Raw genomic sequence first — 26,711 nt, forward strand, 5'->3', positions numbered from 1 at the left:
GACCTTATAAATTTGATGCAATTCTCTATATATTTTGGAAATGAGACCTTTATCAGAACTCCTAATTGTGAAGATTGTTTCCCTTCTAATTTTGGCAGCATTGATTGATTTTATTAATGGAAAACCTTTTTAAATCACTCATTTTGCAGTTTATATTGTGCTCTAATTCTTATTTGGTCTCCCTCAGTCTTTCCAAATTTGAACTTGGCTTAGGTCTCATCTTTGAATCACTTCCCAGCACTCCTTTCCCTTTGCTCTCTACAGTTAGTTCAAATAAGTAATAGGTTCTAGTCCCTAACCATCTGGAGCTCTTTTGTAGGATTGCATGTTTCTCAGTCTTTCCCAAACTTGGTATGGGAAGGTTTTCCAATATGATTCTTGTGTTCTTTGTGAACCTGAACCTTTCTAGGGCAGGAGAGTTATACAGCAGGGGTAGGGAACCTTTTTCAGCCAAAGGCCATTTGGATATTTACAGCATCTTTGAGGGTCATACAAAAATATCAACCTAAAACTTAGTCTGTTATATTTGGTCACGTATTTAATTAATTTGCCTTTAAAAAGTTCCTAGATAGGGGGTGGCTAGGTGGCACAGTAGATAGAGCACTGTCCTTGGAGTCAGGAGTACCTGGGTTCAAATCCAACCTCAGACACTTAATAATTACCTAGCTGTGTGGCCTTGGGCAAGCCACTTAACCCCATTGCCTTGCAAAATCTAAAAAAAAAAAGTTCCTAGATTCATTGAATTTGAGTCTTACTTGTAGATGCCTTGGCAAGTGCCTGACCAAATGATTTCATGGGGCTTATATGGTTTACAGACAAGATGTTCCCTGCTCCTGTTATATAGTTTTGTCTCTCTGGATATCTACTTCTCTTTTTATTATTATGGTCAAGTATAGGCAGTGCATGGCTGATGAATACATGATTTACTCCATATTTAGTAATGAATATTAGAGTTTCCATTACAACCTCCACCACCTCCACCACCACCACCTATACCCACCAACACCACCACCACCCATCACCACCATCACCACTACCATCAACTACCACTATCAACCTCCAGCACCACTACCACCACCACCATTCACTACCTCCTCCACCACCTACTCTACCACCTCCAACACCTTCACCTCTACCATTGCAGCTCCAACTTCACTCCTTCCCAGTGCTACTACTAAAGCCTTCAATACCATAATTTCTTTTGGTTGTAATCTTCTGACACAAGTCAGAATATTCTTTCTTGGCAACATTTAATGTGACTAACATGAAATCTCTCTCTCTCTCTCTCTCTCTCTCTCTCTCTCTCTCTCTCTCTCTCTCTCTCTCTCTCACTAGTTTACCTTCACATCAGAGTTCTTACAATCCATCTCCTCATACTCTTCTTTTTAAAGTTTCTTACAAGAGCAGATGGTGGACACAAAGCCTCATTTTACATCATGACCATAACAAGATTGGGGTGAGAGGTACAGGTAGCATTTGGGGTCACAACTATGAATAGTGTAGTAATTTATGTCATAGCCTACTTACAGGCCTCAAATTAGAACTTTCTGGTGGTGCAAGAATTAATCGCATTTTTTCACGAGAGATTTCCATTTGAACTTGTGAAGGTGACATATTCAATGCTTCCCTGCAACTTCTACCAAAGAACAGCTCTCAACTCCAAGAATCTTTGGTGGATAGGTACTTGAATAGTTTTTGAATTGATAAAGACAGCGAGTCCTGCCCTTAAGTACAAAATACGAAAGGCAACTGATTAGTCCTGGGAGATGCTAGGGAAGAGCATGCCAGAATGACTGCCTCTCTTCACTCTATCATTCAAGGCCTTGGGCTCTGTTCCTGAGACTGTAGGTCCTTGGCCAATGCAATCTCCTCCCAACTTAGATATCAGAGGCAGGGAACATAGGCATTCCAGAAGCCTGTGACAAGGAAGTTTACCCTACTTCCCCACCCCAAAACTTGCCTGACTCCATGAATGTTTTTAATTGCATAGCTAATTTCTTGTCTCAAGTCTTTCTCACCAAATTCCATCTAAAAATAATGAAACATACAGGGATAGGTATCTATAAAAACACAGAAGTTCAATAATTTAAGGAAGTGAGTTACAACTGAGTATCTCCCTTATAATATGTATCTTTATAAGAAAGCTTCAAATCGATAGTTGGCTAACTGAATCTTATTAGCTCTGAAGAATGATTATCTATATGACATAAACTTCAACCTCCAAGTTAGAGTATTTGATTCCCTTCAAAACCAGAGTCAATGCAATGGTATGAGTATGAAGGTATGCCTCCCTGTCTTTATCAATTCAAAAACTATTCAAGTACCTATCCACCAAAGATTCTTGGAGTTGAGAGCTGTTCTTTGGTAGAAGTTGCAGGGAAGCATTGAATATGTCACCTTCACAAGTTCAAATGGAAATCTCTCGTGAAAAAATGCGATTAATTCTTGCACCACCAGAAAGTTCCAGTGTGTCTACCTGGTCTCCTGGGCCATCGATTCTCTTTTCAAAGTCTACACCAAACTGCTGGACCATCCTAAAATGACAAAATTAAAGAAGGTGTGTTTCAATATCTTAATATTGGTTCCGTGACCACAACTTAGCAAATAAATTGCCCTAAGGATCAAAGCAAGCTATGCCCTCAATAATGCAATTGATGATGGATACAATTTTTCTTTCAAGAAGTTAATATTAATCCAGCACTCTGAAGAGAACTCCCAAAACAGTTTTAACTTAGAGGAATAAAAATCTAAATATACAGAAACAAAACAAAAGATATCACTGTAAATCATATACCTGTGATGCTCAGATTTATGCTTAGAAATCAAATGGAAAAGGGAGATAATTTAAACAATGTGAATAGTCAATATAAACAAGACCAGTTCTCCCAGTCTAACAGAAATACTAAACTTACTAAGGGCAAGAAAGGTGGTTTCCTTTTATCATACAATTATTAAAAAGTAGAGCTAGGGCAGCTAGGTGGTACAGTGGATAGAGTACGGGCCATGGAGGAAGAAGGACCTGAGTTCAAATTTGGCCTCAGACACTTAATACTTAGCTGTGTGACCTTGGGCAAGTCACTTAACCCCATTGCTTTTCAAACACAAATAAAAATAATACAAAGCAAAATAAAAAATTAAGCACAGCAAGATTTGAGATTGGGTTCTCTAAATCCAAAATCTTTCCATATTTTCTTACTTCGTACCTCTTTTATACTTCCTTCCTTCCCTCCAAGTTAGCAATTCTGTCAACCCTAAGACCCCTCCCTCCTGCTAAATAATTGAGATTTGAATAACTTTAATATGCTTCCCATGCTACCTAGGTGGGATGGTGATTCTGGAAGACAGAGATCTAAACAAGCTTAGAGTTTTTAAGAAACTATGAAAATAAAGATTAACATAAGGAAGCTGACTCATGAGTACACATAACAAACTGACTTGTAGGATGGTGCTCTCCTCCAAAGTATCTGTTCCAACAATACCTAAAAATATTTACTTCATTTTGTTTTACTACCTAAAATTCCTACAATATAATTGTAGTGACTTTGGTGGCAATATCCACTCAATAAGTTATAACAGGGCAGCTAGGTGGCGCAGTGGATAGAAGCACCAGTCCTGGAGCCAGGAGAACTTGAGTTCAAATTCAGCCTCAGACACTTGATACTTAGCTGTGTGACCTTGGGCAAGTCACTTAACCTCACTGTGTTGCAAAAACAAAAATAGTTAATAGAAATCCCTGTGTATGAATTCTAATCACAGCAATACTGCTTAGCCATAATAGAAGATCTGACCAATACAACTACAAAGAAATGAGCAATTCAAAGAGCTTAAAAGTTTATATCTGGAGTTAGTGCAAAGAAAGCATGGAAATAGAAGAATTCTAGAAGCCATATAGTCTAACACTTCATTTTGCAGAAAAGAAAACCAAACCCCCCAAAAATACTCAGGCTTTTTATCAGAAAGGATTTGAACCTATGAGACTCTGAAACCTTTAGAAATAATTAGCTTTGTGCAGCATTAAAAAGAGAGGTACTATTCAAATCTAGCCATCCCTCTCCATAATAGAAAAGCACCTTTTCTTATATTGTTTTATGTTTATTTATGACCACATGACATTGAAAGTAAAAAAAAAATGGTGCAGCACTGATAACATTTAGAAATCATCAGCATTTGTCATGATCAGATCAGGACCTTTTCTCTTTTGTTAAGGTGAAAGGCTTCCATGCAGTTCTGGTTATTATTCAATTAAACTTCATAGATTGACTGATTAAAATACTGCATGAATGTTTTAGTTTATGTTATGAAACATGTCCTTTGCAGGGTTTCTCCTTCACCTTCTTCCAAGGTCAATATTTCTTTTTTTTTTTTGTATATAGTGGTTTGCAGGTTGTCACCTCCATTAGATTACATGCTCTTCCAGGGCAGGGGCCGCTTCTGCCTTTCTTTGCATCCCCCATCACTTGGCACAGCACATAGTAGGTGCTTCATGAATGCTCAGTGTTTGAGTCTCTGTACACTTTTGAGCTTCGGGAGGGCAGGGGCCGCTTCTGCCTTTCCTTGCATCCCCCGTCACTTGGCAAGCACATAGTAGGCGCTTCATGAATGCTCAGTGTTTGAGTCTCTGTACCATACACTTTTGAGCTTCGGGAGGGCAGGGGCCGCTTCTGCCTTTCCTTGCATCCCCCGTCACTTGGCAAGCACATAGTAGGCGCTTCATGAATGCTCAGTGTTTGAGTCTCTGTACCATACACTTCTGAGCTTCGGGAGGGCAGGGGCCGCTTCTGCCTTTCCTTGCATCCCCCGTCACTTGGCACAGCACATAGTAGGCGCTTCATGAATGCTCAGTGTTTGAGTCTCTGTACCATACACTTTTGAGCTTCGGGAGGGCAGGGGCCGCTTCTGCCTTTCTTTGCATCCCCCGTCACTTGGCACAGCACATAGTAGGCGCTTCACGAATGCTCAGTGTTTGAGTCTCTGTACCATACACTTTTGAGCTTCGGGAGGGCAGGGGCCGCTTCTGCCTTTCTTTGCATCCCCCGTCATTTGGCACAGCACATAGTAGGTGCTTCATGAATGCTCAGTGTTTGACAGTCTCCCTATCATATGCTTCTGAGCTTCGGGAGGGCAGGGGCCGCTTCTGCCTTTCCTTGCATCCCCCGTCACTTGGCACAGCACATAGTAGGCGCTTCATGAATGCTTCTGCATGCCCCTTGGCTGCCTCCAAGTCCCAAGGGGAGCCGCCCTCAAGGCCCCGGGCATGGGCTGGAGGCGGGGCGGGGCAGGGGAGGGGCCGGAGGAGGCGGAGCCTCAGCGGGAGGGGGAGGCGGCCAATGAGCGCCGCGGACGGAGGCCCCGCCCCGAGGCCCCGCCCCCGGGCAGAGCAGCGGCCGCCATGGAGGAATACCAGCCCCACCACGACGAGGTAACGCCCCCCACTGCGGGGTCTCCGCTCCCCTCCGCCGCTGCCCCCGCGCGGCCGGCGCTTTCTCCCCTTCGCGGCCTGGGTGGAGGGGCCTCCGGGCCGGTCCCGCGCGTTTCCCGAAGGGGTCCGGGAGCCGGACTGGACTCCGCGGCGCCCGGTGGAGCGGGGCTGGGGGCGCGCGCCTCGCCGCGGGGGGGGGGGCGCGGGGGGGGGCGCTGGAGGCGCCGGAGGCGGCGGCCCCCGCCTGAGGGGGGAGGGGCGGCCTTCCTTCCTTCCGGTCCCCGCGGCAGGGCGTGGCCCCCGCCCGCGCTGCCCCGAGCGCTCCCGCACCGGACCTCGCGCCTCCCTCCCGCCTGAAGAGCCAGGACGCAGGCGCGGGCGGGGCGGCGGGGGGAGGGCTGAGGGGGCTCGGGGGGCCTCGGGGGGGGGCTCGGGGGCGGGGCCCGGAGCAGCCACACAGACAGAACTTTCTCAGGGGAGCCGGGCCTAGCCATTCTCACATTGCAGTTTTAGACATCGGAAAAAGTCAAAGCCCAGAGCAGGTCCCGAGCCCCATGTTCAAATTATTATTATTATTATTGTTATTATTTTTATTTTTAACCTGAGACGACAGTGTTTTCTTGACTTTTGAGCTTTGATTTTTCGGGATAGGAATTGAGCTGTAAAATGGCGTTTGTTTTGCTCGGTGCGAATTTGATGATGGAAGACCCGAGTTCAAATCCCAGACACTTTCTAGCCGTGCTCCTGGGCAACTCACTTCAGCCCGTTTGCCTCAGTTTCCTCAACTGTAAAACGAGCTGCAGAAGGCAGTGGTGAACCAGTCCAGTCCCCTATGATTTTTTGGGGGGGGCATAATTTTTTTAGGTTTTTTTTTTTGCAAGGTAAATGGGGTTAAGTGACTTGTCCAAGGTCATAGAGCCAAGGCATTTATTAAGTGTCAGAAGTTGGATTTGAACTCAAGTCCTCCTGACTCCAGGGCCGATGCTCCATCTGTTGTGCTACCTAGCTGCCTTTTGATTTTCTTTTTAAATATATAATAAATTCAAACTAGTTTTTGCAGCTATCTTCCTTGTCTGCTTCTTTCTGGCTTTCTGTTCACTCCTCTGTATTTTTCTTTGTAAGGTTCTTCAGTTACCCCCATTGCTTTCTTTTCCTTTTTTGTTTGGCTGTCCTATTATCCCCATCCCCGCTCACTCTCCCTTCGCTCCCACTTGAAATAATAAAAGAAAAACAAAGTCCTTACCTAGTCAAGCAAAACAAATTAACTCATTGAGTGTGTCAAAAGATGTACACCTTTTTGTTAAGCCTGTCTGCATTCCTGAGTCTCTGAGAAGCAGTGAGTAGCTTGCTTCATTGTTAGTTCTCTGCAACTGGAGTGATAATTATATCAGTCAAGTTGCTTAAACTTTTTCTTTTATGTTGTTACTGGATAAATTGGTTTGTTCTGCTCCTGGTCACTTTATTATCCAAATGTTCCTAGTTTTCTCTAGGTTTTGAAAGCATGCTTTTCATCAGTTTTTTTTGTTTTTTTTTTGTTTTAGGTTTTTTTGTAAGGCAAATGGGGTTAAGTGGCTTGCCCAAGGCCACACAGCTAGGTCATTATTAAGTGTCTGAGACCAGATTTGAACCCAGGTACTCCTGACTCCAGGTCTGGTGCTTTATCCACTACGCCACCTAGCCGCCCCCCCATCAGTTTTTATAAGCAATACTATCACAGTGCATTCATACAAACTTAGCTCTTCCCTCAAAATGATGGGTACCCTCTTAGTTTCTTTGCCTCTTACCAAAAAAACTGTGATAAATATTTGTATATATGGATCCTTTTCCTCTTTCCTTGATGTCTGTAATACAGAGATGATAATAGTTTTGTTAGATTTTGCAGTTTGTTGAATTTGATGAATAGAATGACTTGACCATTTCACAGCTCTACCAACACTGCATTTGTGTGCCTGTTTTTAGATAGCCCCTCCAAAAATTATTATTTTTCTTTTCTGTTATATTTGACAATGTTAGGAATGTGAAATGTGAAATTTCAGAGTTAATTTACTTTGAATTTCTCTGTTAGCAACTTGGAGTGTATCTTCACATAACTTTTTTTTATTTAAGTTTTGTTGGTTTTTGTTTTTGTTGGGTTTTTTGCAAGGCAATGGAGTTAAGTTTGAACTCAGGTACTCCTGACTCCAGGGCCAGTGCTCTATCCACTGAGCCACCTAAACTGCTCCCCACATAACTCTTAATAGCTTGGATTTCTTCATTTGAGACCTATTATTCATATTCTTTAATCAGTTATCTATTATGAACAGTTACTCATTTCTAAAGGAGAAAATAATGCCTTCCACTTAATGTTTTGCATTATCTAATGTTTTATTTCCTAATATTTGCAAATTTTATTAAGTATCGTGTTCTTTTTTGTGACATACACTCACAATTACACACACATATATCAGGGGGAAAAGGATTTCTAACTTGAAAGCTTACTGTTCTATAAAATTTTGAAGATAATCTCCTCTCAAAAGTACTTATGTATATTTACAAAAAATATTTATAGCAGTTCTTTTTTGTGGTGGCAAAGAACTAGAAACTAAGGGAATGTCCACTAAATGAGGACTGACCAAACAAATTATGATATATGAATGTAATGGAATATTATTGTATTCTTAAGAAATGTTGAAGGATATGGTTTCAGAAACCTGAATGAACTTATAAAAAGTGAATTGAATGGAAGTAAGATGAGAATTTAGGTAGTAGCAATAGCATTGTAAAGGAAAAGAACTTTGAAAGACTTAAAAACTCGCTGCAATGACCAACTAAGATTCCTGCCAACAGAGAAATGATGGACTCACAATACAGATTGAGACAAATTTTTTGGATATGACCAATTCAGAAATTAGTTTTGTTTAACTATAAATATTTGTTAAGAGAGTTTTGTTTTTCTTGTTTTTCCTCCAATGAGAAGATAGAAAAAATACTTGTATTTAGTTTAGCTTAACTTTTTTTAAATGATGTTCATTTTTCTTGGATTCTTTTAATATTCTACACTACCTTTTAATTATCAGAGGTCTCAAATGAACCTTTTCCCATTTCTAGATTATTATCAATTTATGTTTTGAATTCTCTAAAATCTTAGACCTGATTTGTGTATGTGTGTGTGTTTATATCTGATTAAAGAATGATCAGATGCTTTTGACTTCAGATCTTTGTAGACATTCCATTATGTCCATTTCTGCATGCATATGAAAAACTTAGGATCCTCTCAGGTAGGGGTGGAGAGCCTTTTCTTCTGCCAAGAGCCATTTGGATGTTTTTTAACATCATTTGTCCGCTATTATTTGTCAAATGTTTAATTAATTCACCCCTAAAAGAACTACTAGATTTATTGAATTTCTAGTCCTGCCTGAGGCAGAACGGATGGTCGGCTGGCAGGATGGTCCCTGTCTCTGCTTGAGGAAGGTGAGCTTCTTCAAAATTAATGCTGCCATAGAACAAGGGATCTTGACTTGGGGTCATAAACTTTTTTTGTGTCTGAGTAGGACCAATATTTATGCTATAATGGGCAGTGAATCTGCTCGGTAACTGGGCAAGTACTCAACCTCCAGATTCTGGCATAAATGATGTTGACTGTTGCTATCAGTCGATCATCTCCATAGTAGAACTTCAGGATTTTTTACTTTCCAAAACAATTCATTTTTTTTTTTTTTGGTCTAGAATATATCTATGATATACAATGTGAAACATCTAAGCTGTTAAATTCTTTCAAGTTCTTTTTTGAAATTTGTCTTGTTTTAAGAAGAATTCATACTATGCCAACTTATCAGTTTTTTTCTCTGCATGCCGTAGCATCATTCTTCATAGTTCCTTTGTAGTTAATTTGAGTATTTATAGTAGTCAAAATTACCAGGTCTCTGAAAGTTGCCCTTAAAACAATATTGCTATTACTGTATATAATATTCTTTTGGTTTTGTTCCCTTTGCTACTCATTTTGTACAAGTCCTTTCATGTTTTTCTTATATCATCAAACTCATCATTTCTTTTTTTAAAATCAGTCCAAAAGTATTTATTAAGTTTCTGCCATCTTCCAGGCCCTTTGCCAAATGCTAGAAACAGAAAACTCAGCATTTCTTATAGCACAATAGTATTTCATCATGATCATATACCACAACTTGTTTAGCCATTACCCATTTTGGGGCATCCTTGTAGTTTCTGCTTCTTTGTCATCACAGAGAAGGCTTTGATAAATATTGGCTTTACTTTCTAAAATCTTTGGACCAGTTCACAGAACCGCCAACAGTGATTTATTGTCCCAGTTTTTCCATATACCCTGTAACATTGGTTGTTCAATCATTTTAGCCAATGTGATAGGTGTAAAATGTAAACTTAAGGTTGTTTTAATTTGCATTTCTCTAATCAATTGCTCTAATCAGTGCTCTAATCAATGGAATATTTTTTCATTAACTGTAAATTGTTTTGATTTCTACATCAGAAAGCTTCCTGTTCATATCTTTTGACCATTTCTCAATTGGCGAATGACTTGGATTCATATCGATTTGAGATATGAGAACTTTAAGAAACTATCTATACCCCCCCCCCAATTTTCTGCTTTCCTTCTGATTTTGTCTACATATGATTTTGGGAATAGGAAACACTAGCACCTGGGGGTGGGGGTAACATCAGAAAAGGTCTTATTTTTAAAGTCACATTTGACTAGAGCCCTGAAGAAAGTTAGAGTGAGTAATCCAATTCTATTTTTAAAACTTTAATTTTTATACAACTTTTTAGGAATGCTTAGTGCATTGACTTGGGTCAGAGAACTTGAGTCTGACTTATATGTATTGACTGAGCAAATTCTTTTACTTCCCTGTATCCCAGTTTCCTATCTGTAAAATAAGAGTCTTAGAATATATAGTTCATAAAGTTTCTGATGGTCTCAGCTTATATAGATGTGATTTTATAAATAAAAATAATTCTGTTACAAAACATTTTATCTTTTTTGGTTTTTTTAGATTGTCTTCAATGCTGATGAAGCACACAATATTGTGAAAGAGGTAGGTTAGCATTGCATTGTACCAACCGGAATTTTCAAGGGTCATGATATAATTTTTAATAGAAGGGATGACATCATCATTTTTGTATAAATTTCCTAAAGCACCATTGTAAGCTTTAGTTTGCATATGCATAATTTGCATACTGATTGAACATTGTCAATTGCTGTATTTTAAGTATTTCCTCAGTTAAGGCAAGCATATTCTTTTTTTTCTAAAACAAATATTAATTCTTTTAGATAAAATGGCTCTTAAAAACTTTTTTTGGAGGCTCAATGGGAAACTTTGTATTGGTAACATTTCTCAAGTTATTAGAGTAATTTATGATCCACTTGAGAATTGAACTTTCTCACAAAATTAGTCATGCCATAGACATAGGAGTTCTTGTCCTGGGGTCGTAATTTTTTTTTTTATATTTTGATAACTGTATTTTGATTTAATTGACTTCCTTTGTAATTCTACATATTTATTTTATGAAAAGGGTTCCTAGGCTTCATTAGACTGGACCATAAGCCCACTACCATTATTTATACAGTCCACAAGCTAAAAACAGTTTCTAAATTTTTAAAAATATTTTTAGCTTTTGGGACATAAAGAAACAGATACTGAGCCATGTTGAGCCTGTGAGCTAAATTTTGCTTACCCCTGTACTAGACTGTCATGAGACAAAAAAAAGTTGAGAAACCCCTGTTGTATGGAAAAACATCTGATGAAAATTGGAGTCAGAAGTCCTAGGTTCATGTCTACTACTTAAATGTTTTTTGACCATGATATGTGGTCAAATATATATACAATGTCCTGCATGTATGTAATAATAATGTCAGTTGTAGCTAGAGTATATTGCTTTAATATTTGCAAAATGCTTGCATCAATCATCTCATTTGATCACAACAGCTTGTGAGATAGGTACTATTATTATTCACATTTTACAAATAGAGGAACTAAGGCTTATAGAGGTTAAGAGACTTGCCCAAAACTATACAGGAGTAAGTGTCTGAGGCAGGAACTGACTCCAGCACCATCCATTCTGATATCTAATTATATTTGAACTAAGGTTAAATACATTTAGTCTGCTTAGAAAAGTATTTGTTTCAGGTAACCTTTTGCTATTTCTACCATAGTTTACATTATTAATCAGTACTTAATCTTTGTTCTCCTGTACTTTCAGTGTATTGATGCTATATTGGGTGGTGTGGATTATAATCAGAATAATGTCAACCAATGGACTGCAGCTATAGTGGAGCAATCCTTAACACATTTGGTAAAGTTAGGGAAGACATATAAATATATAGGTAAGTAGTGGGGTCTGTATTCACTGATTTATTTTTTTTTACTACTTATGACTTTCAATGAAATTTATAATCTTTCCTCGCAAATACTTGAATGGGTCTGTGATCTCTTTGAATTGGGAGTTCCCTCCAACAATGCAAGTTATACCTGACTGATGACCTGCCTCACCTGTTCCACTGTAGTCTGTTCTTCAAAATTTTGGAATATCCAACATATTGCAGGCTTTTCTCACTTTCTCCTTTCATCATGAGTACACCAATGAAGTAATCTGCTCAGCTGTAATCCTTCATACTTGATACGTGATCTGTCCATCTTCTCTTCCTATCATATAGTTCTTCGATAAAGTCTTTTACTATTGTTCTTGGAGTTCCTCGTTGGTTATGTGCTGTGACCTCATATCTACAGTGATGCTTGTTCTTGCCCTCTCTGTGATACTCACCTTTAGTTCTTTGGAAGCTTTGGTGTACCATATTTCATTGCCTCATAGCAACACTAGTAAATGTCACTTTTGAAAAGATGAGCTTTTGCTTTCATGGGGAGCTTGGGAGTTTTGCAGTTTCCCAAAAGCCATAGCATTTTTTTCCTCCTGTTTAACTCTGGGCCTGACTTGTCCGTTTTTACTCTCTCTGCCCCAGAAAAACATATTGGTGAACAAGCTCTGTGGATCAATCCCCTCAAAACATTGAATTTTTGGGTACTAAAACATTCTGCATCCATTTGCTCTCTTCTCTGGAAACTCATGAAAGTGAAAAGTTTGTGTGGTGTTCTGTATCTTGGTATTGCCACCACAAATGCCATCCACAAACAGAAGCATATGAAGAACCTCACCTTTCAAGTGTGAGAAATTATTGAGCTCTTGATTAGGCCAAAAGACACAAGCATATGTGCAGGAATGTGGAAGAAGAAAAAAATAAAGGTAATGCACAAATGACCCCAACCAGTCACAAAACTTTAAGTCTGACTTGAAGACACTTGTACACTTGTAAAACCAGCTCAAACTGGTCAAGAGTCAACCTAGGGTCTCTGTCCTTTCACAAGTATACATGGTTAATAAGCTTCATGCATATTAACTTACATACCCTCAGCTTAACATATGTTGTGTGATGAGGGAGGGGGAACATATAAAGGGTGTTATGGGGTGGGCATATTAATTAGATCATACCTCAGATGACTGGGACCAATGCCTGTCTCAGAAGGGAGGGGAAAATCTTTCCAAACTATGAGACTGGACATTGTTGCTATTTGGGACTCTCCTCACTAGGGGGAGTGCCTATTTCCTGCAAGAAATGCTAAATAAATAATCTTTCTGTTACTCCAGAGTTTCTACTAAATTTTGTTATTAGGAGCCAGATCATTCTACTTTGGAAAAAAAAAGGGTTTGGGGGTTCATTTTTAGCAATAAGGAATATCTTTTCAAACCAAACACTGAACTGAATCTTTCCAACACTGTGGTGAATACCTTTGAACACATAATTGTCTCCCTGTTTCATGTCTTGTCTGATGTTCATTATTATTATTTTTTTGGTTTTTGCAAGGCAGTGGGGTTCAATGACTTGCTCAAGGTCATACTGCTAGGTATTTTGAACTCAGATCTTCCTGAATCCAGGACCGGTGCTCTATCCATTGCACCCCTGAAGTTCATTATTGAACAGAATTCTTTGTGCTGTTTTTCTTTCAAGAAATCTCGAATAATTCTGATGGAAGACTCCTTGTTGTAAAACATTCCATTTCATTTGTTTTATCATATGAAATACCTTTTGGGGAGGGGACCTTATATTCTCCATATTTTTCAGTTAATTATCAGATGGCAAAGATATGGTTGGATTTCATTTGTAAGCCTACTTGTTCCTATTACTAGTGTTCAAAGTACTAGTCTTCTGTATAAATACAAGTCTTTGATCTCTTAAACCATACTTTCCTTGTACCCTTTTCTAATTCCTCTTAATCAGGTATATCTTTTTCACCTGAAAACTTAGGGCAATTTAGCTATAATTCTCTTTTAACTCATTACACATTTTGAATTGCATTATATACCATCTTATTGTCCCTGCTGCATTGTAAACTCCTCATGGTGAAAGTCTACCTTCATTTACATTTGTAAGCTCCATTGTGTCTTTTATTTTTTTTTTTTAAATTTTTGCGAGGCAGTGGGGTTAAAGTGATTATTAAATGTGTGAGGTCGAATTTGAGCTCAAGTCCTCCTGACTCCAGGGCCAGTACTCTATCCACTACACCACCTAGCTGCCCCAACCCCATTGTGTCTTGAATTTCATAGCCACCTTAATGAATAAATCAGTTCAGTCAACAAATAACTTGGGACTTTTCACAGCTGTACTTGTAGTCTATGCAAAAGAATTCACAAAACTAATTTAGTCTATGAACAACCTTATGCTTTCCCTATACTAATATTTGTCCACTCTCACATTACATAGAAATGACTTGTATTCCCCAAGGCTATGACAGTAAAGAATAATCCCAGAATTTTTATTGAGATAGAAAGACTTTGATTGTGAGTCTTAGTAATGAATTGTATGTTATCCAAAATCCAGCCTTGCCAAATGTGGAGAAATTCATTACTAGGTTGGCCAAGCAGTGATACATTCTGCCACAGCAGTTCTTGAAGACTATTTTCTGGGTTAGAGAGGGATTGTAATATGCAGTAATGGAGTTTTCATATCAAAGAAATAACAGATTTTTGAAGTATTAAAATATTAAATAAACAATATATTTTTAAATTTTCTTTATCTACTCACTATTTGTTCTGATATTTATTATTTTTATAGATTTCATACCTATGAAATCAAACATTGCTTTGTTAAAGGTTTGAAGACTTCGTGTATCTTTTTTTAATCGTTTTTGTTTTTTATTTCATTTATACATCTCTTTATTTTTAAGCTCACTCATTTTTGTATTCTTTATCTTTTAGTTACTTGTGCAGTAATGCAGAAGAGTGGATCTGGTTTACACACAGCCAGCTCATGTTTTTGGGATACCACATCTGATGGTAAGAGCTTGTAAAGACATTCTATCAAAGAACAATCCATGCAAAACCAAGTAACCCACTTTTGTTACTTTTCCTTTATAGTTCTATCATATTATATGAGTGGTATGATTCTAAAAAGGGTCATAGTGCAGAATTATTTTATACATGGTGAGCCTCTCCTTATCTAACTTTGACAGATACTACTGAGGGTGTCTAGGGATAGAGCTGAGCCTCTGCCTCATCCCTCCCATGCTGCTGTTAACCACTTATGTCTAGACGCTGCCTCAAACACAGAAAGTGCCTGCCTGAGAATGAAACTTTTGCAAGTGTTTGGGTACATGCTTGGTCCATAGCTCCTTCAGTCCACATTTTAAGAGGGTTCCTCCCCCTTCTCCCCCTGGGAATCCAATGCCTCCTTGACCCAGAACTTGGCAACTTCTAAGAATTTATGAGTTTACCTGGACAGTAAATGTCTGACTCAGTAACTGGGGTAGCAGCTGACTGTGAACAGATGGAATCTCTTGTCAAGGTAGAATTGAGCAGTATGGTAGTAAAATGGCTCAGGCATCATGTTGCTTGTTAACAGTTCAAAATAATGCTCCTTTTCACCTAGTCCCTTATCTAGACCCAATGAACCTTGGTTTCATAAACTATTTTTTAGTAATACTTTGATAATTTTACATCATTGCCATTGCTTTCCTATTTTACATATTTTCATTTGTACATTTAAAAACATTTTGAGAAGAGGTGCATCAGATATACCACACTGTCTAAGGGAGTCCATGACACAAAATAAGTTAAGAACTTAGGAAATGGTATCAATTGAGTCATTCAAGTATTCATTAAGCATTTACTACAGGGTAGACTTTGTGTTAGGCTAGAAAGACAAACATGAAATACTTTATACTCTCAAGGAGATTATATTCTATTGGAGGAAACACATACATATGTACACACATAAATATATACAATATTTAGGAGAAAGATGGACTTGATGTTGTAACAAGGAGCAGGCCAACAAAAATGAGAAGTGAATTGTACTTCTTCATAATCATGTTAAAGAGAGTGAGTAGACCAAGTCAGGGATATTAGTGGACAGTCTTTGCAGTATTGGGAGTCCATTACATTGGACAATTTGACCTAGTTTCATCAAGTTATCTGTTTCCACCATGTTTGATATTTTGATCTTGGAATTGAGTTGAACCCATAATGAATTTCAGAGCTATCCATGATCATTATCAATAGTGATATCCACCAGGGCTACTGAAAACCAACCAGAGATTGTTGCAGCAATCTGGAGAAATTTGAATATGAATGGGCCATTGTAACAGAATCATAACACTTCTACTTACTTGTTCCCAAAAGGAACATATGAGTAAGCATATGTGCAGTAGCTTTTCAGAGATAGATTTCCCCTTTAAAGGGGAAGATGATTGGAGGAATTCAGAGAGGTGATTGACGGAATTCTGTTCTCTAGTTATGTTAGAGAGGCTGCAGAGTGTTCAGGTTTCAGACTTTCCTGGGTAAGTTGCTTCTCACAGTTCTCAAAATCAGGTTTATCCAAGGCCTCAGTTCAAAAGTACCTTTGTCTCAGGACCTTATAGAGCCAGAAGTTAAGTCTAAAAAATTAGACATACTGAGCCTGTCCCAATAGGGTATTCTGTGAACTTCAGTGAATTTGGATTTCTGAGATGATGCCTCTATTTAAAAAATGTCTTGACTATGATCATTTTCTTATCCCATTATTACATAATTTAGTTCTGTTGCAGAGTTTTCTGGGGAAACTCTTGGTAGATTATGATTCATTCTGAGGGTATGGTCTGAGTTGCTGCATTGCCACTGACAGCAGAAAGAGTGCTGGTTTGAGGGTCCAGGGCCTGGATTTTATTAAAGATTTTATTTACTTTGAGTTTTACAATTTTTCCCCCAGTCTTACTCCCCCCCCCCCAAAAGCAATTTGTCAGTCGTTACTTTATTTCCATGTTGTACATTGATTCAAATTGAGTGTGATGAGAGAGAAATCATATCCTTAAGGAAGAAACAAAAAGTATAAGATATAACAAGATCAGACAATAAGATATCTGTTTGTTTGTTTGTTTGTTTTTCTAAAGGGGATAATCCTTGAACTTTGTTCAATCTCCATGGTTCTTTATCTGGATACAGATGTTATTCCCCATTGCAGACAGCTCAAAATTGTCCCTTGTTGTTGCACTGATGGAATGAGCAAGTCCATCAAGGTTGATCATCTCCCCCACGTTGCTGTTAGGGTATACGGTGTTTTTCTGGTTCTGCTCATCTCACTCAGCATCAGTTCATGAAAATCCCTCCAGGCTTCCCTGAATTCCCATCCCTCCTGGTTTCTAATAGAACAATAGTGTTGCATGACATACAGTTTGCTAAGCCATTCCCCAATTGAAGGACATTTATTTGATTTCCAATTCTTTGCCACCACAAACAGGGTTGCTATGAATACTTTTGTACAAGTGATGTTTTTACCCTTTTTCATCATCTCTTCAGGGTATAGACCCAGTAGTGGTATTGCTGGATCAAAGGGTATGCACATTTTTGTTGCCCTTTGGGCATAGTTCCAAATTTCTCTCCAGAAGGGTTGGATGAGTTCACAGCTCCACCAACAGTGTAATAGTGCAGGACCTGGATTTTAAATGCACTTTAGTCTTATCACCTACCCTGTCTATGTAAAATGAGGGAATTTGAGCACATGCCCCCAACATCCTTATCAATTATAAATCTTTGATCTTATGAAAGGCCTTCTGAATTTCTGTGGTGCTTTCCCAAACATGAACTCTGAAAAGTTCTTGGGAGATTTCAGGTTAGTGAGAGGAGCAATTAGCTATGAAAATTGTGATAGAAATGGTAATAGTAGTTGGTAGGTCCCAGGGACTCCTGTGTTGATGTCTATGTGGCTCACAATTATGCTTGAAGAACTCTGTCACTTCCCACTTGGCATACAAGTCATGCTTTTAGACTTACATCAGCTCAGTTCATGCCCACTGGATGAATTGGATTTGATTCATTTAATAGATTAGAATGTCAGTGATTTGTATCATCATTTTTTGCTTTAGAAAATCTTGGAGGATGGCATTCATGAAATATTGAAAGGAAGCAGGTGTCTTCTGGATTCTGAATAGATCAAAATATACTCATATTGTCTGAGCCATATCTAAAATAGTTTTTCATTTATTCCTTCAGGAAATGTTTATTAGGCCTTACCTCATATCTAGTATTTTGGAAACTGAAGCTTATCTCAGTTATTTGTAATGTCTGAAATCTGCCTTTGCTTCTTACTATTTCGATGACTTTGGGCAAGTCACTTAACTTCTGTGGACCTCAATTTCTTCATGTGGGTTGGAGGTGCCAAATACACTACCTTTCTGCATATGGTCAAATCAGATTAAAATATAATTGGGAAATATTTAACAAATAAATATAATGAAACATAGATAAAGTTCATTTGCGGTTTTCTCAGACTGTGCTGATGGTAGGGATTCCCATTTTTATTTGAGTTTGACACTTCTGGAGCAGTTGACCACTTAGTTCCTTTCCAGAATTGTAATCTGTGATCTTATACTCAGCAGAAGGAGCTACTAATTCTAGATTATAAATGTACTAAGGATCTTGTTATTACAATACAGTTTGAGCTGACCGCTGTTTTTTTCATAAGTAATTCACAAGATTTTTCACAATTTCCCTTTTGAGTGATCTGAATTTCTTAAGGTTCCAGGTCTATGTATGAATCAGTGAATTTAGCTATGCTGTATTCACTTGTTGAACAGGCATCCATTTTGGATGCAGAATTTCAACTTTTTGGTCCCCAAATTCATTTGCAGAATCCTAGCAGTGACTAATTGATCCTTGATAATAGCAACTGGTCTCTGTGTACCTTTACAATCCTAAACACAGTAGTGTGTGTTGAAAATTTTCTACTGATCTTTCCAGATGGACATGCTGGGTTAGCATTGCACACCTAATACCATAGAGATCCACAGGAAAATGGTGAGCTACACTTTCAAGTACAGCTTGAACCAGAATAAAATATAACAATATATTTTCTGATATATAATTAACATACCCCTTAGACACTAAAACCTTGTGGAAGAGGCAGTTATCAGGAGTAAAATGTACTATGGATTTGAACTGCTTTTCCTATGTTATCTAATAGCCAAAAAGTTCTAAAGGTCCATGAGTCTACCAGGCTTTTATCTGCAGTCTAACAATTAGTGAACTCAGGCATCATTAACAAAACTAGATGAAGAGCCAACATGAAATATAAGAGGGAAGGGGTGAACAAGAAGTAGTCACCTTAGTAGTCTTCCCTTCCTATTTATGCTTCCTACAGCCCTATGTGGAACAGCTGACCTTGTAGTGGCCAGTACTGCAAAGTTCTTTTTAGCTTCCTAGTGCATTTTGATCAATCATAACCAAAATAGTTTGTTAATTTTTTGACAATAAATCTTTCTATCTCATCAAGACCGGAAAGGCAGCCACTTACTGATGACAGACTTAGTGTTGACATCTTATCAACTTTAGTCAGAACTTCTGAGCTCAGGTGTTCATAGAGGAGAGAGGGTATCTCATTGAGATCCCTCAACACAGAGTCTGTACTTTATCAAACTTGTCAGGGATGTAATTGACTTCCCCTGACAAATTCTTCCATAATCAAATCTATTGTTTTCCACAAAAAGTACTGGGTCCTTTTAGAGTGATATACTCTCCAAGGATTTGGACACATGTCAAGAGACTTTTCAAGGCTGAGAATGCTTTAAGGGACTAAGTATTAAATTGGGCTTTATTGTACTAAGGATTTACTCTTGTACTTCTCTAATTTCTTTAACAAGTTAGACTATACATCTTGGAAGGAGGAACTGCTCATAGTCAAGGCATTCTTTAGGATCTGGCACCATTTCAGAGTTCAGGTTTGGTGGGAATCTAGAGAATACCTCTTTATGGAGTTCATGCAAGCCCATCAACAAATTGATTTATTCAAATGGGTTATTTCCATACTATATCATGATTCACTCTTCAGAAAATGTAGTTTACTTGATGGCTAAGCCTTGCTATTGTCAAGATCTGGTTCTTGCTAGTCTCTGGAGAAATTAGTTCTACAAAGACCTTTTGGACTTCAAAGACAAAATCCAGATGATATCATAAATAAATTAGGGAAACATGGAAAAATTATATGTCAGATCTATGGAAGAGAGAGGAATTTAATCACTAGACAAGAGCTAGAGAGGATAACAAAGTGAAGTGCATAATTTTGAATACATGGAATTTCATACACAAAACTAATGTAGCATATATTAGAGGGGAAGAAAATTTTTATAGCAAGTTTCTCTGATAAAAACTTCAAATCTCAAATATATAGGGAACTGAGCCAAATTTATAAAAAATAAGAGCCATTCCCCAATTGCTAAATGGTTTGAGTGTGGTGGATGACAGGTGAATTGAATGAAGAAGCAAAGGTTCAAGCTTTTGAGTATTTTGATTTATTAAGCAACACATGCCAATTGCCTAACAAATCAGGATAGCCCCTTCCTCACTTTTGGTTTGCATCCTGACTACATGAGGAGGCTGACTTTTATACATTAAAACTATTAACCAAATAAGATGAATTAATTAAAAGAAACAATACAGCATTGGACAGTCTCATTCCTAATTGGAGAAGAGATTAGTGGGAGAATGAATAGCTGCAATTCTCTGAAATGAGAAAAAGAAGTATCTTGCCAAGTGTTTGTAAACAATCACAGGAACATGGAAACAATAATTGATTGATCAGTATAAGGTTAGTTTTCAGATAATGGTTGTATGAAATGTACAGTTGTGAGAAAACACCCTGCACCAGTCTTTGGATCTGACCAGATCTGGTCAGGTTAACTTGATAGCAGGTTAGGGTGGTCTGACTTCCAAGCCCCACAGGGCTAAGTTCAAACAATGTGATAAAGCTTTCTCCTAATTCTCATAATTGAGTAAAGTTTTCACACATGATAGGAATTGGAATAGACAATTGAATAGAAAGGGAACTGAGCTAATTTCAGTATTATGTCATTCACTCAGTTCCTGCCAGCACTTACTATGCTCAAGATATGAAAAGACTGTTTTCAGAAGAAGAAATCAAAACTATTAATAGTCATGTGAAAAAAATGCTCCAAATCACTATTGATTGGATAAATAAAATTAAAACAACTCTTGAGATACAACCTCATACCTATCAGATTGGCTAACATGACAGAAAAGGAAAATAACAAATGCTAGAGGGTTCAAGAAAAAATAAAAATGCCAATTCATTATTGGTGGAGTTGTGAATTGGCTTCCATTCTGGAGTGCTGTCACACTGCATACCTTTTAACCCAGGAATACCATTACTAGATCTGTATTCTAGAGATATCAAAGAAAAAGAAAAAAGACCTATTTATACCAAAATATTTATAGCAGCTCTTTTTATGGCAGCAGAGAATTGGAGATTGAAGTAATTCCCATCAGTTGAAGAATGACTGAACAAAGTTATTTTATATGATTGGGATAGAATACTATTGTGCTTGAAGAAATTTACTAAGGGAATGGTTTCAGAAAAACTTGGGAAGGCTTATATGAACTGATGCAAGGTGAAGTGAGCAAAACTAGGAGGATATTTTACAGTAATGTAACAGTGGTTGACTGAAAAATTTAGCTACTCAGATCACTATAATGATCCAACACATTGCGAAGGACTCAAGATGAAAAATGCCATACACCTCCAGAGCGTACACCCTTTTCACTTTCTTTAATTCTCTTTTGTTTTGTATGCATGTGTGTTTTCTTTTGTAATATTGCTAAAAAGGCAAAATCCAGTCATTCAGTAGGGTACTTTATTTTATCAATAGCAGCAGCAGAGTGGGATGGGCCTCAAGAAAAATTATTAGAATAAAACAGCTTCTAATCTGGCAATTCATGTGGGTAGATTTCAGAGGCATAATATGAACTAGATTAGAAAATTAAGGGATTCTTCATTTAATCACAAAATCTTTGGTATTTAAAACAGCTGTATCTAGAACCCTTCATCCTTGGCAGTGTCTGAGTTTGTTGTATTATTGTACATCAATTGGGGATTTAGCCATTGCAGCACAGCTACCTACCCCTCAATAGGTATGAAATAATCAACTAGCTGAGTGAGCCCCTTGTGTCAGCAGAGTTTTTATGCTTGGTATAAGAGGTTATTCTTCTGCATAAATGCCATCAGTTATCCAGGACTTTGTTAATCCTTTGTAGCTGAAGAATTTTAAATGCCTAAAGATTTTTTTTAATGATTAAAATAATTCAGATATAAAAATCTTATTTCCTGGTCATTTTAGTGTTTTCTGGAATCTAATTTTTTTTTTCTTTTTAGGAACCTGTACCATAAGATGGGAGAATCAAACTATGAACTGCATCGTCAATGTTTTTGCCATTGCTATTATCCTGTAACTACATGGAAATATTATACCAGCGCCTTTAACAGAAGAAATTATCAAAATGTTCTTGAATAAAACTATTCATAGTATTATTTAATTATCTTATTATTGCACTAGAAGTGAAAATGTGTAGTTGGCTTTAAGACAGTCAAAATTGAATATTATAATGTAACTAACTAATATAGAGCTCAAAGTGTACTTTAATTAAATACTTACATAGTTAGAAAAATATCAAACTCAGAAAAATAAGACATTAAAATGTTTAAATACTGAATTTATATTTGCACCAGCCTTCCCTTAACACTGTATCGAGGGAGTTGGAGGAATAAAGTTTGTTTTAATAAAGTTCTTTCAAGGTGGAAAAATAGAATTCTATCTGCATAAGCCTGTATAAATTAACCCAAGTTCTTAGTTCAATAATTATTAGTGCCTCATTTGGTTATACATGCAGGATGCTATAAGCATGTTTTCCTTTTTTTATCAAATACTGTTATATAGTGACTAGAATTAACTTTTTTAAAGTTATTATTCAATGATTTATTGCCTTTTATTTGGAAATTCCAAGTTAAAGGTTGGTAGAGTTGGTTGGTAGAGTGAGTTCTCTAGCCCAGTAAAGTTCACCTAAGAATAATCACAATAATAATTGTCTTTCAAATCATTCATTCTATATTCAGCAATTTGTTGATCATCCACTATGTGCAGCATTCTGTTTAGTTGCCACATTGCTGGTGCCTTCCTCCCAGTTTGGAAACTGTAGCATTTTTAATTTGGATTGTGAACATGGGAATAAAAAAATTTGGTCTGCAATTTAGAATACATAAGACAGTGAGATTTAATTTTAAGAGAAAAAATAAAATGAACAGAAGCCATGTAGAAGTTAGCCAAATCAAGTTATTGCTATAAGTAGACTTTATTTACTATTGTAGACATGACTTAGAGAAATATTTAAAGAAAGTCAGTATAAATATGCACATTTAATTTTGTTGTTAGTTTCATAGCTAATAAGTTATATTTATTGTTTTGATTATTAACTGGCATTTGTAAAACTATATGATGTTTTAGATATATTGAGTAAGTTATAAATATAAAGTATACATTCATTAGCAGGTTATATAATAACTCAGGGCTTATGAAATGTAGAAAAAACATAATGAGAAAAGATTTTAAATTAGTGTACACACAGCTGGGCTACCAAATGTGAAATCAATCCACTGCCTAAGCAAGAAAATAAAGTTATAAATGCAAATTGAGTGAAACTAATATGTTGAATTTTTGAATAAATGCTGAGTGATAATATAGTAAATATTAATGGGGCATAAGGTGGTGATATTTGCATGTTTGTTTTTTAGCTATATAAAAAGGACAGTTTAAGAACAAATGAATATTAGAAAAAGATTAGTTCACTTTAAATGCTGTAATGTACCTCTTTTTGGCACATTAAAAAATAATCTCATAACTATTACATTGATGCTATTTTCTTGCACTTGAAGATTGTACTAGAGTGATCAAAGTACTAGTGTAATTGAGTGATGTTATCGAATCTCAATTTCTTAAAAATAATCATGGAAAATATGCCTTGTAAAAATCATGTTTTAAAAGAATTTGCTTGATACTCTTCTGTAGCTAAAAGATAATAAAGATTGTCTGCCTTATCTATACTTTTTTCTGGATAATCATAATATGATTAAAAATAAACTGTAATACTATTATACAAGTTACCCAATAGTGATACCTTGAAAATGAAGAGAAATTATCATGTGTGTGTGTGTGTGTGTGTATACTTATACATAGGTGTGTATATTTATACATACATGTGCATATAAATATATTATGTGTGTATATATATATGTATGTATATATAGAGTTCTAATTTTAAATGTCTATGTGATTTAAGTTGAAGTTATGCTGTCAATAAGAACAAACTTATAGGTCTTCCTATTGTTTCTTTTAATTACTTAAAATGTTATACAAAACAGCTCAGTAAAAATTAATTCTGTAGTATTTTCTCCTAATTCAAGTTTATAGGAAAGACATTCTGTTTTCCAACATGTAATTAAGGTTTATATTTGTTTTTAATTAAGAAGCTTAAATTTGTAAAATTAGGATAGTAACTGAGCTTTATACAAGACTATAATAATATGTTTGTAAACTACCATTATCCTATCGTAAAGAGTGGATGATATCCCTACATTTACTCTAGTAAAAGTACTCTACTGTCATTCTTTTCTAATAGTGTGTTATCTTCTTCCACTAGGGGAATATTAGAAGGAACAAATTTTCTTTCATTATAAATAGTAATTCTAACAATAAGAACTCTCTAGAAATCGTATCAACTTCCTCATTATGTAGTAAATTCTCTGTGATGGGAAGTATTAGCACAGTCTAGAATGATTATAAAGGGATTTATTTATCCAGTAATTATGGTTGGTTCTTATCCTTAGTTATGGAAGAAGACCAAAGACATCACAATGTTTGAGATAAATTACAGTGTGTCCAACCGTGGCTGATCAGAACAATATAAGCTTGGAATGCTCTACCACATGTTGAGCACAAATAGTCCATACAATCAATTCTAAAGTTCTTCAATGAGACTTTCAGGGTGTCTTGGTATTGCTTCTTCTGACCCCCTTGTGAGCACTTGCTCTGTGTGAGTTCTCCATAAAATAGCTCTTTTTGGCAAGCATACATCTAGCCTTCTAATGTGTCCAACCTATCATAGTTGCACTTTCTGTAGTATTGTTGGAATGCGAGGCAGGTTAGCTTGAGAAAGGACCTCAATATCTGGTATCTTCTGTCAGGTGATCTTCAGAATTTTCCTAAGACAATTTAAATGGAAGTGATTCAGTTTCTTGATATAGTAAATTGGTAGACTGTCCAGGTTTCACAGGCAAATAGCAAAGAGGTCAGCATGACTCTGTAGACCTTTAGTTTGGTAGTCAGTCTAATACTTCTTCTCTCCTACACTTAGAGTCTACCGAATACTGAGCTAGCTTTGGTAATGTGAGTGTCAACCTCATTGTCAAATGTGTACCTCCTTGCAAAGGACACTGCCAATGTAAGTGAACTTGTCCACGATACTCAAAACTTCTCCATTTGCTGTAATTGATGATTCCACATATGAATGGTGTGGTGCTGGCTGATGGAGCACCTGTACTTTCTTGGTATTAATTGTTAGATCAAAAATAGTACAGGCAGCAGAGATTCTATCCATACTTTGTTGCATCTCAGCTTCAGAGGCTGCATTGAGTGTCCAATCATCTGTAAACCGAAGATCATGCACTAACACTCCCTTCTCTTTGGTCTTGGTTTGCAGCCTTTTCAAATTGAAGAATTTACCATCAGTATGGTAGCTGACCTTGAGGCCAAGCTCATCCTCAGTGAAGGAGTTTGATAACATGGCTGAAAATATCATGCTGAAAAGTATGGGAGAAACCACACATCCTTATTTCACTCCACTGGTGACTTGGAAATCTCAAGAGCATCATCCATTATCAAGAATGCAGGTGTGCATGCTGTCATGAAATTGATGAAGTCTGGGCAACCAAATTTTGACAATTTTCCATAAACCTCACAGCTGATGGTATCAAAGGCCTTGGTCAGATGTACAAATGTTGTATACAGACCTCTGTTCTATTCCTGCTATTTTTCCTGGAGTAGTCGGCACAGCTGATGGTATCAAAGGCCTTGGTCAGATCTACAAATGTTGTATACAGACCTCTGTTCTATTCCTGGTATTTTTCCTGGAGTAGTTGGACAGCAAACACCATATTGTCTGTACCTCTACTCTTTCTGAAGCCACACTGGCTCTCAGGGAGATGATCATCTTCTAGATGAAGGATCGGCCCATTGAAAAGGTCTCTGGCAAGAATTTTACCAGCAATGACTGCTGTCAATAAGAACAAAATTATGTCTTCCTATTGTTTCTTTTAATTACTTAAAATGTTATACAAAACAGAAATACCCCTGTGATTGTCTCAGGACAGTCTAAGTTTAGCTTTATAGAGCTGGACAATGGAAGCATCCTTGAATTCTTAGAGGATGACCTCTTGATGCCATGTAACCTGGAAAATTTTGGTCAGTTTCTGAATGAGCAATGGACCCCACCACCACCACCTTGTAGATCTCAGTTGGAATAGAATCAGCACCAAGAACTTTGTCACTTGAAAGGAGCCTAATGGCATTCAAAACCTCTTCTTCAGTTGGAACTTGAGCTTGGGACTGATTGACTTCAACTTGAGGTAAACAATGGTTTCTGAATTGGTTGATGATGGTCTGTTAAGAACACTGGAAGCTTTCAGCCCATTTCTCTAGGATCATGTTCCTATCACTAATCGATATGGATCCCTCAGCCCTGAATATTTGAGATGTACCATGTGTCTGTCCCTATCCTTCAGGACACCATAAAAGGTTGAACTTAAATGACCAGTAAGATGCTTCCCAAATCTAAGAGCTATAGATTGTAAAAGAATAAGTTAGTTCTAGATACACAACAGACCAGCAACTGAGTTGGAAGGAAGCTTGATATCATTGTAAGA

General features: G+C 37.3%; 1 protein-coding gene across 2 annotated transcripts; it reads left to right on the forward strand.

Annotated features, from left to right (window-relative positions):
- Nucleotides 1-5,336: 5,336 nt before the first annotated feature.
- On the forward strand, nt 5,337-22,823 carry DYNLT3 (dynein light chain Tctex-type 3). Of its 2 annotated transcripts, none has more exons than XM_074214195.1 (5): nt 5,337-5,419; nt 10,420-10,461; nt 11,627-11,750; nt 14,675-14,752; nt 22,113-22,823. In XM_074214195.1, the coding sequence occupies exons 1-5, from the start codon at nt 5,390-5,392 to the stop codon at nt 22,187-22,189; spliced, it is 351 nt and encodes a 116-aa protein (XP_074070296.1). In that variant the 5' UTR covers nt 5,337-5,389; the 3' UTR covers nt 22,190-22,823. The 2 variants fall into 2 exon arrangements, with proteins under 2 accessions (XP_074070296.1, XP_074070295.1); XM_074214194.1 differs by lacking the exon at nt 5,337-5,419 and adding an exon at nt 5,876-8,869.
- The last annotated feature ends 3,888 nt before the right edge of the window (nt 22,824-26,711 follow it).

Source organism: Macrotis lagotis, chromosome 1 (genome assembly GCF_037893015.1).
Source record: "Macrotis lagotis isolate mMagLag1 chromosome 1, bilby.v1.9.chrom.fasta, whole genome shotgun sequence".
Classification (NCBI taxonomy): Eukaryota; Metazoa; Chordata; class Mammalia; order Peramelemorphia; family Peramelidae; genus Macrotis; species Macrotis lagotis.